Raw genomic sequence first — 12,939 nt, 5'->3', positions numbered from 1 at the left:
CAAACAAGAGAGAATCTAACCATCTCCCCTTGACATTCAATGGCATTACCATCGCTGAATCCCCCACTATCAACATCCTAGGGGCTACCATTGACCAGAAACTGAATTGGAGTAGACATATAAATACCATGGCTACAAGAGTAGGTCAGAGGCTAGGAATCCTATGGTGAGTAACTCACCTCCTGACTCCCCAAAGCCTGTCCACCATCTGCAAAGCACATGTCAGGTGTGTGATGGAATACTCTCCACTTGCCTGGATGGGTGCAGCTCCAACAACACTCAAGAAGCTCGACACCATCCAGGACAAAGCAGCCCGCTTGATTGGCACCCCATCTACAAACATTCACTCCCTCCACCACCGACGCACAGTGGCAGCAGTGTGTACCATCTACAAGATGCACTGCAGCAATGCACCAAGGCTCCTTAGACAGCACCTTCCAAACCCGCGACCTCTACCAACTAGAAGGACAAGGGCAGCAAATGCATGGGAACACCACCACCTCCAAGTTCCCCTCCAAGTCACACACCATCCTGACTTGGAACTATATCGCCATTCCTTCACTGTCGCCGGGTCAAAATCCTGGAACTCCCTTCCTAACAGCACTGTGGGTACACCTATCCCAAATGGTCTGCAGCGGTTCAAGAAGGCAGCTCATCATCACCTTCTCAAGGGCAATTAGGGATGGGCAATAAATGCTTGCCTGGCCAGCGACGCCCACATCCCATGAATGAATTTTTAAAAAATCTAAATGGTGAGAGATTGCACAGCTCTGAGATGCAGAGGGGTGTGGATGGCCTAGTGCATGAATTGCAAAAGATTAGTATGCAGATACAGCAAGTAATTAGGAAAGCTAATAGATTGTATTCATTTATTGCAAGGGGAATTGAATACAAAAGTAGGGAGGTTATGCTTCAGCTATCCAGGACATTGGTGAGACCACATCTGGAGTACTGTGTATAGTATTGGTCTCCTTTATTTAAGGATTGATGTTAATGCATTGGAAGCAGTTCAGAGAAGGCTTACTAGACTGATACCTGGGATGGGCAGTTTGTCTTATGAGGAAAGGTTGGACAGGCTAGGCTTGTATCCGCTGGAGTTTAGAAGAATAAGAGGCGCTTTGATTGAAACATACAAGATTCTGAGGGGTCTTGATAGGGTGGATGTGGAAAGGATGTCTCCTCTTGTGAGAGAATCTAGAACTAGGGGTCACTGTTTAAACATAAGGGGTTGCCCATTTAAGACAGAGATGAGGAGAAATTTTCTCTGAGGGTTGAGAGTCTTTGGAACCCTCTTCCTCAGAAGGCAGTGGAAGCAGAGTCTTTGAATATTTTTAAGGCAGAGGTATAGATTATTGCTAAGCAAGGGGTTGAAAGGTTATTGGGTATAGGCGGGAATGTGGAGTTGAGGTTACAATCAGATCAACCAAGATCTTATTGAATGGCGGAGCAGGCTCGAGGAACTGAGTGGCCTACTGTTGCTCCTAATTCGAATGTCATACTATGTTTTATAATGCCTCTGTAAAGTACCTTGGGATGCTTTATTATGTTAAAGGCACTATACAAACACAAGTTATTTTTACTGTTTAAAATTGAGGCATTGCTAGACTGAAAGTGAATGTAGGTCAGTGAGAACAAATAATCTGAGTTCTATTGAAGAAACACAAAAGCTTTATAAACATAAATAGAACATATAGTATCTCTTGCAAGGTACTGTTCATGCTTTACCTAGTGAAATTATATAGGACTAAGAACATAGCAGGAGTAGGCTGCCCGGCCCCTTGAGCCTGCTCCGCCACCCATCAAGACCATGGCCAATCTGGTTGTGGCCTCGGGCCCAACCTCCCGTCTGCCCCGACTCCTCCTTCTATCAAAACATCCATCAACCAACCTTGAATAAACTCAATGTGCCAGTCTCCACTGCTCTCCGGGGAAGAGAACTCCACAGACCAACGAGCCCCCTGAGAGAGAAAATCTGTCCCCATCTCCATCTTAAAGGGGAGACCTCTTATTCCCAAATTGTGTCCCCCAGTTTCAGAACCCCCCACAAGAGGAAACATCCTCCTGGCATCCACGCTATCAAGTCCCCTCAGGATCCCATACATTTCAGCAAGATCACCTCTCATTCCTCCAAACGCCAATGGGTATAGGCCCAACCTGCCCAACACCCCCCACAAGATAAGCCCCTCATCCCTGGAATGAGTCGAGTGAACCTTCTCCAAACTGCTTCCAATGCAGTTACACCCTTTTTCAAATAAGAAGACCAAAACTGGACACAGCACTCCAGACGCGGTCCCACCAAGGACCTGCATAGTTGCAGTAAAACTTCCCTACTTTTATACTCTACTCCCCCTGCAACTGATGCCAAACGTCTGTAGTTCTTGAGGGTTAATATAAGCTCCAATAAAGTAAAGCCTGGCTCGGGTATAAAATTAAAACCAGACGTGGGCCTGACCCGATCACAGTCAACCCGAACCCAACCCGCCCTGAGTCCTTCAATTTTTTTCATGCCCAATCTGACTTGAAAATATCAAACGTGCTATTAGTACATTCAAAAAATTCTGTCAAACCGTAGATTAAAAAGAAAACAATACAACACACAACCCGAACCCGACCCGAGCCCAAATGCTGGACACAGAATATAGACCCGACCCAACCCGAACCGATATATGTAATCTGATTTGGTCAGGTAGCCAGGCTTTACAACAGAGTGTGTGTATTATTTTATATTATGTATGTATATATAAAAGATATTTCTGTCTCTACTGCAGCATGGGGCTAATGTCTTAAATCCCTTAATTTACAACTGGAGTTTAGCATTTCAAAATCCCAGTTAAGCTTTTAATTGCAGTCTCCTAAGCAACCTCTAAACCCACAAATTTAAAGTTTTTCTCATTTGAAATTGCATTACTATAATCCTACTCTTCACTCAAATGGTTTATGAAGTTCAGACTTTGGGGAGCAGAATATTACTTGGGCAGTCCTTTGCCTTTTTAAAAATTCTTTCAGGTGTTGTGTGGGTCACTGGCAAGGTCAGCATTTGTTGCAAATCCCTAATTGTCCTTGAGAAGGAGCTGCCGCCTTGAACCACTGCAGTACATCTGGTGTAGGTACACCCACAGTCCTGTTGGGAAGGGAGTTCAGGTTTTTGAATGGCAATATATTTCCAAGTCAGAATCGTGTGTGATTTGGAGGGGAACTTGCAGTTGCTGGTGTTCCCATGCGTCTGCTGCCCTTGTCCTTCTAGGTGGTAGAGGTCTCAGATTTGGAAGGTGCTGTCGAAGGAGGCTTGGTGAGTTTATTCAACATTTAGACTTTAAAATGACATATGAACTAACAACTTGCTGTTTATTTCATACCTTTTTTGCTTGTCCAACTTAGAATTATGTGATGGTAGAAGGGCCTTTGCTATTTTTTCTTGTGGAAAGGGCCAAGACCCTCAGGACTTCCTCCCAACTATTTTTGTGCCCAGTGGGAACAAATCTGCAAGAAATGGTTGGTGGACTGTTTTCCAAGGCAAGGCATGGGGCTAGATTTTGAAGGCTGTCTGAGGGCAGGGGGGGAGAATGAAGATAGCAACGGATGAGACCTGCCACCGTCCCAGGCAGGCCCCGTCCAATCTCGGCAGCGAGGCCTCGTTGTGGCCGCCCCGCCGCTCGGCAACGGGACCCGCATTATAATATGAAAATGGGTGCTTACCTTTAATGAATATGCAGGTTGCAGCGATTCTGCCAGCAGGTTGGTATCTTTATTCTGGGTGGCTGGCAATGCCATGCCTTTGAATCCCTGTTTGGGGAAACGAGGTGCAACTCCTGTGGGGAGGAGGGAGGAGGTGATTTTCTCTGTGCGGGAGGGGAGAGCGGTGTTAAAACGCTTAGGCTTTGTTGGGGGATTATGGAAAGGGGTTGAGGGTTACAGTTCATGAACTTTGGGGGGAAGGTCTCATCGTTAAGTTAAATATTTTGGGGGGGTGAGCGGGCAATGAATTTAATGTAAGGTTATTGGGGGAGTGTGAGAGGGGATGGAAAGCATTTTTCACTTGCTTTTATTCATTTAAAATGTAATGTTCCTTTAAAATTTTAAATACTCGTTTATGGCTCTAAGCCCTTTAAAAATGGCACCAGCGTATTGGTGCAGACACTGTTGCCAGGGACGACTAGCCCGCCCCCTCCACGTCATTGGGGAGGTGGCCGCCCCAGCCATGCAAATGAGTCGCCGCGTTTGGAATCACGGCGGCTCTGCGACGTGCTCCCTCTGGCTGTGCGCCGCCATGTTTTTTGTCCGCTGCCTGTTTCGGCAGCGGGCTTTCAAAATCCAGCCCATGGAGTCTAGATAGCATTAAAGGTTATTTCATTAGCTGAGCAGTTCTATCACATGGGACAATTTGCATCTTGTAGGATAGCTGCAAAGTGTGCAGTTTTTCTTCAGCCCATTACTTAAGTGGGCTAAGCTGAGCTTCCTTCTCTGTATCCAATCCGTCACCAAGGCAGTTTTCTTCCACCTTCGTTCCTACCTCTCCCCCACTAGTGCTGAAATTATACTCTGTCTTTGAACGTCTCGAGGCTTCTGGTCATCCTTCACTTTCCACAAGCCATGCCTTGAACGTTGCGGTCCCTTGTCCTCTACTGTAGATAGCTCTAAATCCTCATCACCCACATCCTTGCAAATCTTCCAAATGTTCCTGTACCCCAACCGAAACTATAAGTTCCTTATTCTCATTTGCATATCCCTTTTAGAGCCTTGTTCTAACCTATTTCTACAGTTTCTTCCACCTGTCATCCTTGTTTTGCATCCTCTGCTTCTCATTCCTTGGTGGTCTTCTCATTTCCCGCTGTACTCTTTCATTGGTGACATTTCCTTTAGTTACAATGGTCTATGTCTCAGAAACTCCCTCCCAAAATCCTCTTCTCTGCCACCTCCTTTGCTGCTTTCAGAAGCTGCTTAAAACCCTTCTGTTTGACCCTGTCTTTGCATCCCTATTTTAATGCTGGTTTCTCCTTCTTTCTTTGCACTCTAGGTGTTCTTTCTGAGAAGCACTTTACGAATTTTAAGTTTTCCAATCATCTTGGCTGATAAGCATGAGTATAGTATAGTTAACCCGTGGTAATAGTATGAAAGTAAATCACTCTTCTTTGGCAAATGTAGATGGTTCACGGGTTTTGAACTGTGTCCTTTCACATCTGCTGCTTGGATGGACAGACTAAACTTACGTGACTGAATGTCTCTCTCATTGTTCACAGTCGAATGGCCTATTCCTGCTCCTATTTCTTATTTTCAGTTGAGACATAACATACTACAGGCAGTTAAAATGTAGAAAATAACAATACTGGAAATCTGAAATATAAGTAACAATTGCTGTAAATGCACAGCCAGTCTATTGGTATCTGGAATAATAAGCTAATGTTTCAGATCAGAATCCTCTCTCAGAACTGGAAAAGGCAAGAAAATAGCTTTTTTGTTTTGCTCAATTTGCTAAAGGGCCCCCCTTGCTTTCCTTTTACCTGTACTGATACTGAAAATATTGATGCATCTTTTCCATTTTCAGAAGCCAAGTGACCCGATGTGTGTATTTTTGGCATTTTTGGGTTTTAATTTTAATTTAGGCAAAATTCAATTGGTTAACAGCACAAAACTTAGAATGTACTCCTGAGTAACACCTGCTGGAAAAAAAATTCTCAATATGCGGTCCTTGGAAAGCAGTATTTTATATGTCTATAAAGATGCTCATGTTTATAATATATTTATGTTAATATATTAAGCAATCACATTTTTATTTACAGTTTAACTATAAATTGTGCACAAAATATCCAGTCTGGAATTCAAGATTGTTTATGGTATATTTTTTTTAAATAGAAGCTCTCTGACAATATGATTGTTCTTGCATCCTTTTTCTGCTGTTTTTCCTGTACCTAATCCTATTTACAGACCTATATTTTGTGTGTTGCTGCAAAGAAATTATTTTCAAAAGTGTGCATTAGGTGGCTGTTTGCGGGTTTGGAGGTGGTGAGAGCATACAGTTGGGTGAGATGGTGCTGGGGAGTTGCCACCTTTCCGCCTCTGCTGAAATATGGTCCAGGGCGGGAAGGCCTACGAACTGCTTTCCTGCCCTGCTGCCAATTGAGGCCCTTAACTGGGTAATTAACTCCCAATTAAGGGCCTCTTTTCACCTCAATTACCTGTGCAGCGGGTGGCCCAGTCGCCACATGAGAAGCAAGACATGAAAAACCTTGTGGGCTGCTTCACGGCTCCAGGTTGGGGGGAAATGGGTGCCGGGGGGGGTGGGGGGAGGGGACCGTTGTTCCCTTGTTCAAAGGCACAGTGCCTGAACGAGGGACTCGGAAAGGGAGAGGGCCCGCTGAGAGCCACCCCCTCTCCTCCGCTTTCCTTCCCTCCCCTTGCTGCTGACCCCCACCCCCAGCAAGGCGCCTCCCTTCCCCCTCCCCACCAATCTACCTGAGACCTGACTCCAGCGATGTTCCTCGGCCTCTGGTACGGTCACCTCCAGCAGCAGCCACCGCCTCCACAGTAGCATTGCAACTCTCCAAGGGCTGGACTTCCAGCAATGGATTCTTAAATCCTATGGAAGGCCCGACGCTGTCCACCTAAGGGCCTGATTGCCACTAAATTCGGCAGGCCTTCTGGAGAAGAGGTGACACGGGGATCTCTGTGTCAGTTTCCCCCGATGTAGAGACCACTGCCGCCGGCATAAAATTCCCCCCATTGTATTGTAGGATTCATGATGTTCAGCCCAACCAAAGTGCATTGAAAAATTAATATGACTGTTTAGCATCAGTCGTATCGTACGTTGTGTAACTTCTGTAAGTTAAAATAGTTGAAAGTTGTTTCGTGGTAAATAATGGCTAAGGACAATGTCTTGGGTTATCTTACATTAGTTCTTATTGACTGCTTGTTTTTTTAACCTGGGATAAAACTGTGAATGTATGACCAGCTTTTTAAATGCATAAAGATAAATTTTACTTACAAGTTTGACTTTTTCACTGTAGGTCTCATCCAACAAACACCGCGGAATAGCCAGTTATACAGCCATTACCTGGCCAATGGCATCATATCTGATGGACTAGGCGGGGATAGGCCATACAAATGTGCATATTGCAATAAGGGCTTTAAAAAATCTAGTCATCTTAAGCAACACATCAGGTATGAAACAACACACCAGGTACGAGTGATAAGATGGTTTGCTTATAGTTTAAAGTGTCTTGGAGTTGGTGGTGGTATTGTGGCAAGTTTGCTATAGTTTTTATAGCTGATACCATGATAAAATCATGCAGGGTAGGAGGAGGCCATTCTGCCCATTCCGTCTGTGTAAGCTCTTTGAAAGAGTTATCCAATTATTCTCACTTCCCTGATCTTTTCCCATAGCCCTGCAAATTTCTCCTTTTCAAGTGTTTATCCAATCCCCTTTTGAAAGTTACCATTTAATTTTCTTGTAGATAGACATTTTAATGAAAATGAATTTCCTTGCACACATAGTGGAAGGATTTTAAAAATATTTTATATTGTAGTTGCATATTAATCGATAAATTACTCGAGCTTTGCTTCCAAAATTGCATGTTTACAAAAAGGGATCAATTCTACCCAGAGCCCATTCATTTAACCACATGAAATGGTGGATGATTTTTGAAAGAGGGAATATTATGGAAACTTACACTGTGCATCTGTGACCACCATAGTGCAACTCCTGTCCTGGATCCAGCCTTCCAAATGCTTGCATGACTCCTGCAATGGCCTCTTTAATGCAAATTCAACCTTAGCCTTTTTCTTTCCTGTTTAGAATTTTGCTTTGTTCATTTTGCCTTCAGTGTCCTCTCCTCCTTTAGGTACTGCTCTTGTAGGTTCCATGGGTGTTAGCTTCCCTCCGGAGTGGCCATCCTTCATATGTTAGCATGGACACTGGACTTTACACCAAGTCTCCACCCACCTTTTTGGTGCATCCCATTTACCATAATTGTTTCTGGCAGCCACGAGACGTGCCTAACTGTTTTTAGGTGGTTGCATGCAAAATAAGGCAAAACAATATATTGTACATCTAATTTTCTGTATTTTTTTACTTCATTTATGCTAGTTCCTCTTCTGGCCCATAGAAAATGAATGTTTAGGATTGCTGTCTGGTATGTAGAATGCAGAAGTGAGTTTGAAGAATCTAGTATTGACATAGGGGACACAGGGAAGGCACTCGGAAGTGGGAATTGGAAAGTTCTTTCAAGGAGACAGGATGCGCAAATGGCTGCCTTCTGTGCTGTCAGATACTATGACATTGATATATAGGTCTCCTCTTCGAAGCTCGTTTACTTGGACATTTGCCTTTTGTGGCAGTGCTGTAGGGTGCCAATCTTCCTTCCACATGCACTCCTTTAATACCTGCAGCAGCACTTTACTTTCCACTCCAAATGTGTATGGTGCTCAGTTCTGGTCTCCATATTACAAAAAGAATAAAGGTGTAAATAAGATTTACAAAGATGATACCAGAGCTAAGTGGTTATAACTATCAGGAAGGACTAAACAGGTTAGGGCTGCTTTTTCTAGAAAAGAAAAAGCTGAGATGTGACCGAATTGAGGTCTTTAAAATTAGGAAGAGGTTCAATTGGGTAACTGTAGAAAAGTTGTTTCCACTTGCAGGGAAGTCCAAAATTAGGGGTCATCATAAATCCAATAAATAATTTTTTCACTTAACGAGTTCCACATTCTCATGGTGTGGTTGAGGCGAATAGCGAGATGTATTTCAGGGGAAGCTGGATAAACTAATAAGGGAGAAAGGAATAGAAGTATATACTGAAGGAGTGAGAGGAAGTAAATAAGAGAGAAAGCTCTTGTGGAGCATAAACACTGGCATAGACCGGTTGAGCCGAATGACCTGATTTTCTATTTTGTATATTCTATGTAATTCTAAGCAAAATATAAATGTCACCAACAACTAAAAGGTATGGGGAAATTAGAAATCATTGGCAAAGAAGTGGTGCTTTCTAAAAAAAAAAATTAAAATACAAATATTGCAATGCCGAGTGTGGAATTTCAAACAAAGAGCAAAAGTTGTGGGCTGTGCAATTCACTTCCAGGGGAAGCAGTTAAGGCAGAAACTATGTCAATATTCAAGATTAAATTGGAAAGGTGGATGAAGGAAAAGGGATTGAAGGGGTATGAGAACAGGCTAGGTAGATGTGATTAGCATCATTTGTCTGTATGCTGTATAAAAGTTGAGAAAGACTCTGGGCTGCATGATCTGTTACTGAAACTTCTGGATATCGATCGGGTGAATTTCCACTGGTAAATCCATTAGTGTCAGTAATGGTCTCAACCTTCCCTATCTCTGTAATCTCCTCTAGTCCTACAGCCCTCCTGGATATTTGTGCTCCTGTAATTATGGCCTCTTTAACATCCCCGATTTCAATCACTCTGCCATTGGCAGTGATGGCCTCAGCTGCTTGGGCTCTAAGCTCTGGAATTCCCCTTCTTAAACCTCTCCAACTCTCTACCTCTCTTTCCTCCTTCAATACACTCTTGAAAACCTACCTTTTTGACCAAGCTGATGGTCACCTGTCCTATTATTTCCTTTTGTGGCTCAGTGTCAAATTTTGTTTGGTAACGCCCTGTGAAACATCTTGGGATTTTTTTATTATGTTAAAGGTATAAATACAAGTTGTTGTTAAGAACTACAACATTAGAACTAAGGCTCATGAGAAGCCAGGTGCTAGCAGAGGAAAATAGAAAGAATTTAAGAAATGATTGATGCAAAAACAAAATACTGCAGATGCTGGAAATCTGAAATAAAAATAGAAAATGCTAGAAATGCTCAGCTGGTCCGGCAGCATTTGTGGAGATGCAGTCTGACCTGAGCATTTCAAGCATTTTCTGTTTTTAGTTAAGAAATGACTGAAACTGCCATCATAAGAATTCACGAGGAATTCTAAGCCCATCATCTTAACATCTTACTTGATTGTGTATCTTATTTTTTAAGTGGACAAATCATAAAGGTATGTTGAGACGGTCAGACTTGAATTGCTACAAACCCATGAAGATCAATAAATAAATTCCAAGTGCTGGAGTCTGGAGTTTCTGCTAGGTTGCATAGGTTTCTCTCTGCTCTTATCGCCCAATATCAGCCAAACCAGTGCAAAAGATCATGGAATTTCAAGTGCAAATAACGTCCACGACAAAGGGATCTTTAACAACGGTTTAATAAACATCATGCTGGAAGTCGATCACGCTCCCAAATCGAATTAATCACCATTGCGAGTTTCCACTAATTGGAGCAGGCTTATAAAATTAAGTTGCTTTTTGGGTGCAAGGGCACGAACAGCACTTCTTTAAAAAGCTTTCAAACATTTTTTAATTTATTAAACTGACTACTGTACACCAATGTAACTGATAAGTGGTTCCATATAGCTTTTAAAAGTCATTTTCAGTTATTTAAAATTGGGTTACTCACATCTGACGGACTAGACACTCATTAAAAATGCTTATTGTTTTGCGATAAGCCCATTTTCAGTTGTGTTAATAAAACTGCACCAGGCTACCATTCTTAAATGTATCAAAAAATATTAATGCAAAAAAAAAATTCCATCTGGTGCATGGAAGATTTTACCTTCAGCGATCTGCAAATGAGCTTGATCAGAGACTTGAGCCTAAAAACCTGAAAACTAGCGCAATTTGCACCCGGATTGCCGATTCTGTCCAAAGTGGAAACACTTGGCCAACAGCATCCTCTTGTTGAGACTTCACTTTCGAGCAACAGGGAGGACACTTATGAAGATCAGGGAAAGGATTATTCAGCTGAAACATTTGTAGCAAGTGCTTGTCATCAACAGTTTGTGTGTTTCTCCTTTACTTGCATGCTGTATAAAATCAGTTAGTAGAATTTACAGTCAAGAAACAGGTGATTCTGTCCAGTTGGTCCATGCTGGTGTTAGTGTTCCTCCCCCTCCCCCGCCCCTTAATCTAACCTTAGCTGTATATCCTTCTATTCCTTTCTCCCTCTTGTGCTTACCTAGCTTTCCCTGAAGTGCAATGTTTGTTCAATTCAACTGCTACATGTGATAGAAAGTTCCACTTTCTCACTACTCTCTGCGTAAAGAAGTTTCTCTTGAATTCCCTATTGAATTTATTAGTGACCATCTTATATTCAGTACTTATTATCACTACTTATTATCGCTGAAGCTAAAATGAGGGACAGAAAGAATAAGCTCGACTGGAATTCTCTATTTGCATGGTGGTGATGGTTGTGGCCAACTAGTTTGTTCCTATTTCAGATCTCATACTGGTGAAAAACCTTTCAAATGCTCACAGTGTGGCAGAGCTTTTGTATCATCGGGGGTCCTTAAGTCACATATCCGGACGCACTCTGGCCTCAAAGCCTACAAATGTTTGATTTGTGATGGCACTTTCACCACTAATGGCAGTCTGAAGAGGCATATGTCAACCCACAGTGAGGTGCGTCCTTTCATGTGCCCCTATTGTCAGAAGACTTTCAAGACTTCCATGAATTGTAAAAAGCATATGAAGACACATAGGTAAGAGCTTTTGAAGTCATTTTTGAAATACATTTAGTTACAGCCGCTTCAATCCTGTGTATGTAGGCCTCCTTTGACCTTTGTGTCATTAGATTATTTAATGACAATAGTAAGATATAAGGAAATCTTCACTGATGTCTGCGAGAGAAAAAGAGCTGATTCCAAGGCAATGTTGTGCAGAGTCCTGCTTCTGTGCCCTTGGTGTATGGCCATAGGGAGGTCACTTGAATTGAGAACCTTCATGGAGAGGTGGAACTGTAGAAACATCGTGGGGGGTAGGGGGAATAAGTTTTCATTCTATGTACCATTCATCCACCGTGCTCAAGGTAAGAAAAGGGCTGGGAGTTCTGGCTCGGTCAGCACTTTGTGAAAGTGGGGAGGGGAGTCTACACTTTACATGTGGGACCTGGAGGAGCATTTCCACACTCCTTGCCTCACAAAGGAGTTTAAAACCTTACCTGGAATGGCCTCTTCGGTTGGCTGTCCAGGTTTCAGCTGTCAGCATGATTACTGTCAGCAGCCCGGTTAATCCTGACTACAGATGATGTCTGGGCCCTATGGATATAATAGGTCCCCGATTTGCATAAATGCATGAAGCTTCCATATTGAAAAAACAGGCAGTTTAAAATTGCAGCTCAACAGGGGAATATTGGATATATCACCCATTTCATTTTAACTGTCGTCGTCCCCCTTCACCTGGTTTGCATCAAACATGTCAACTGCACCCCTCACCCTGGTGCATTAATTAGATGTGCTTGTCTACACATTGGTATGTCATGTCAGCATCAAGCACTCTCTGGTCAGGTAGCGAATGCAGATTACGTTTCCCTTTACTCTGTCCAAATAATGTGCCTTAACTTCACCTTCATATATTGCTGTGAATTTATAGCAGTGTGCCATGTTTTCCATTCCTATATATTATGATCTGAGTGAGATTGCCAGCTTATAGAGCAGTTTATGTTACGGGCTCAGGCCCCATCCATTAATTGAGTTGGAACTAGCCAAACTCATTTTACTTATGCTATTACAAACAACAGTGAATGCATACTTTGATTCCATCAATCTGAGCTGAAATGTTTCAATGAGTGATCCCAAAGTTATCTTGTTTTTCACCAGGGAAGATTCAGGTAATGGAAAACCTTCTAATATATTTATAACAACTTCAATTAAAATTATAATGAAAGAAAAAGAAATTGCATTTCTATAGCTCCTTTCACAGCTTTAAATGTCCTGAAGCGCTTTTACTACCATTGAAATACTTTTGAAGTGTAGCCACTGTTGTAATTTAGGAAAAGTGACAACCAATTTGCACACAGCAAGCTCCCACAAACAGCAATGTAGTAATAACCAGATAATCTCTTTTTTGCAATGTTGGTTGAGGAATAAATACTGGCGAGGATATGGGAGAGAACTCCCC

General features: G+C 42.5%; 1 protein-coding gene across 6 annotated transcripts in view; it reads left to right on the top strand.

Moving 5' to 3' along the window:
* The window catches only part of LOC137370194 (zinc finger protein 236-like), a 188,712-nt gene that overhangs the window by 102,517 nt on the left and 73,256 nt on the right, over positions 1 to 12,939 (top strand). For all 6 annotated transcript variants that reach the window (XM_068032492.1, XM_068032488.1, XM_068032489.1 and 3 more), the window contains 2 exons: positions 7,002 to 7,155; positions 11,262 to 11,522. In XM_068032492.1, the coding sequence (XP_067888593.1) occupies positions 7,002 to 7,155; positions 11,262 to 11,522 (415 nt within the window). The remainder of the gene's footprint in view (positions 1 to 7,001; positions 7,156 to 11,261; positions 11,523 to 12,939) is intronic.

This window comes from Heterodontus francisci, chromosome 5 (assembly GCF_036365525.1).
Source record: "Heterodontus francisci isolate sHetFra1 chromosome 5, sHetFra1.hap1, whole genome shotgun sequence".
Taxonomy (NCBI): Eukaryota; Metazoa; Chordata; class Chondrichthyes; order Heterodontiformes; family Heterodontidae; genus Heterodontus; species Heterodontus francisci.
The sequence above is the reverse complement of the archived record's forward strand: the minus strand, read 5'-3'. Positions and strand labels throughout refer to the sequence as shown.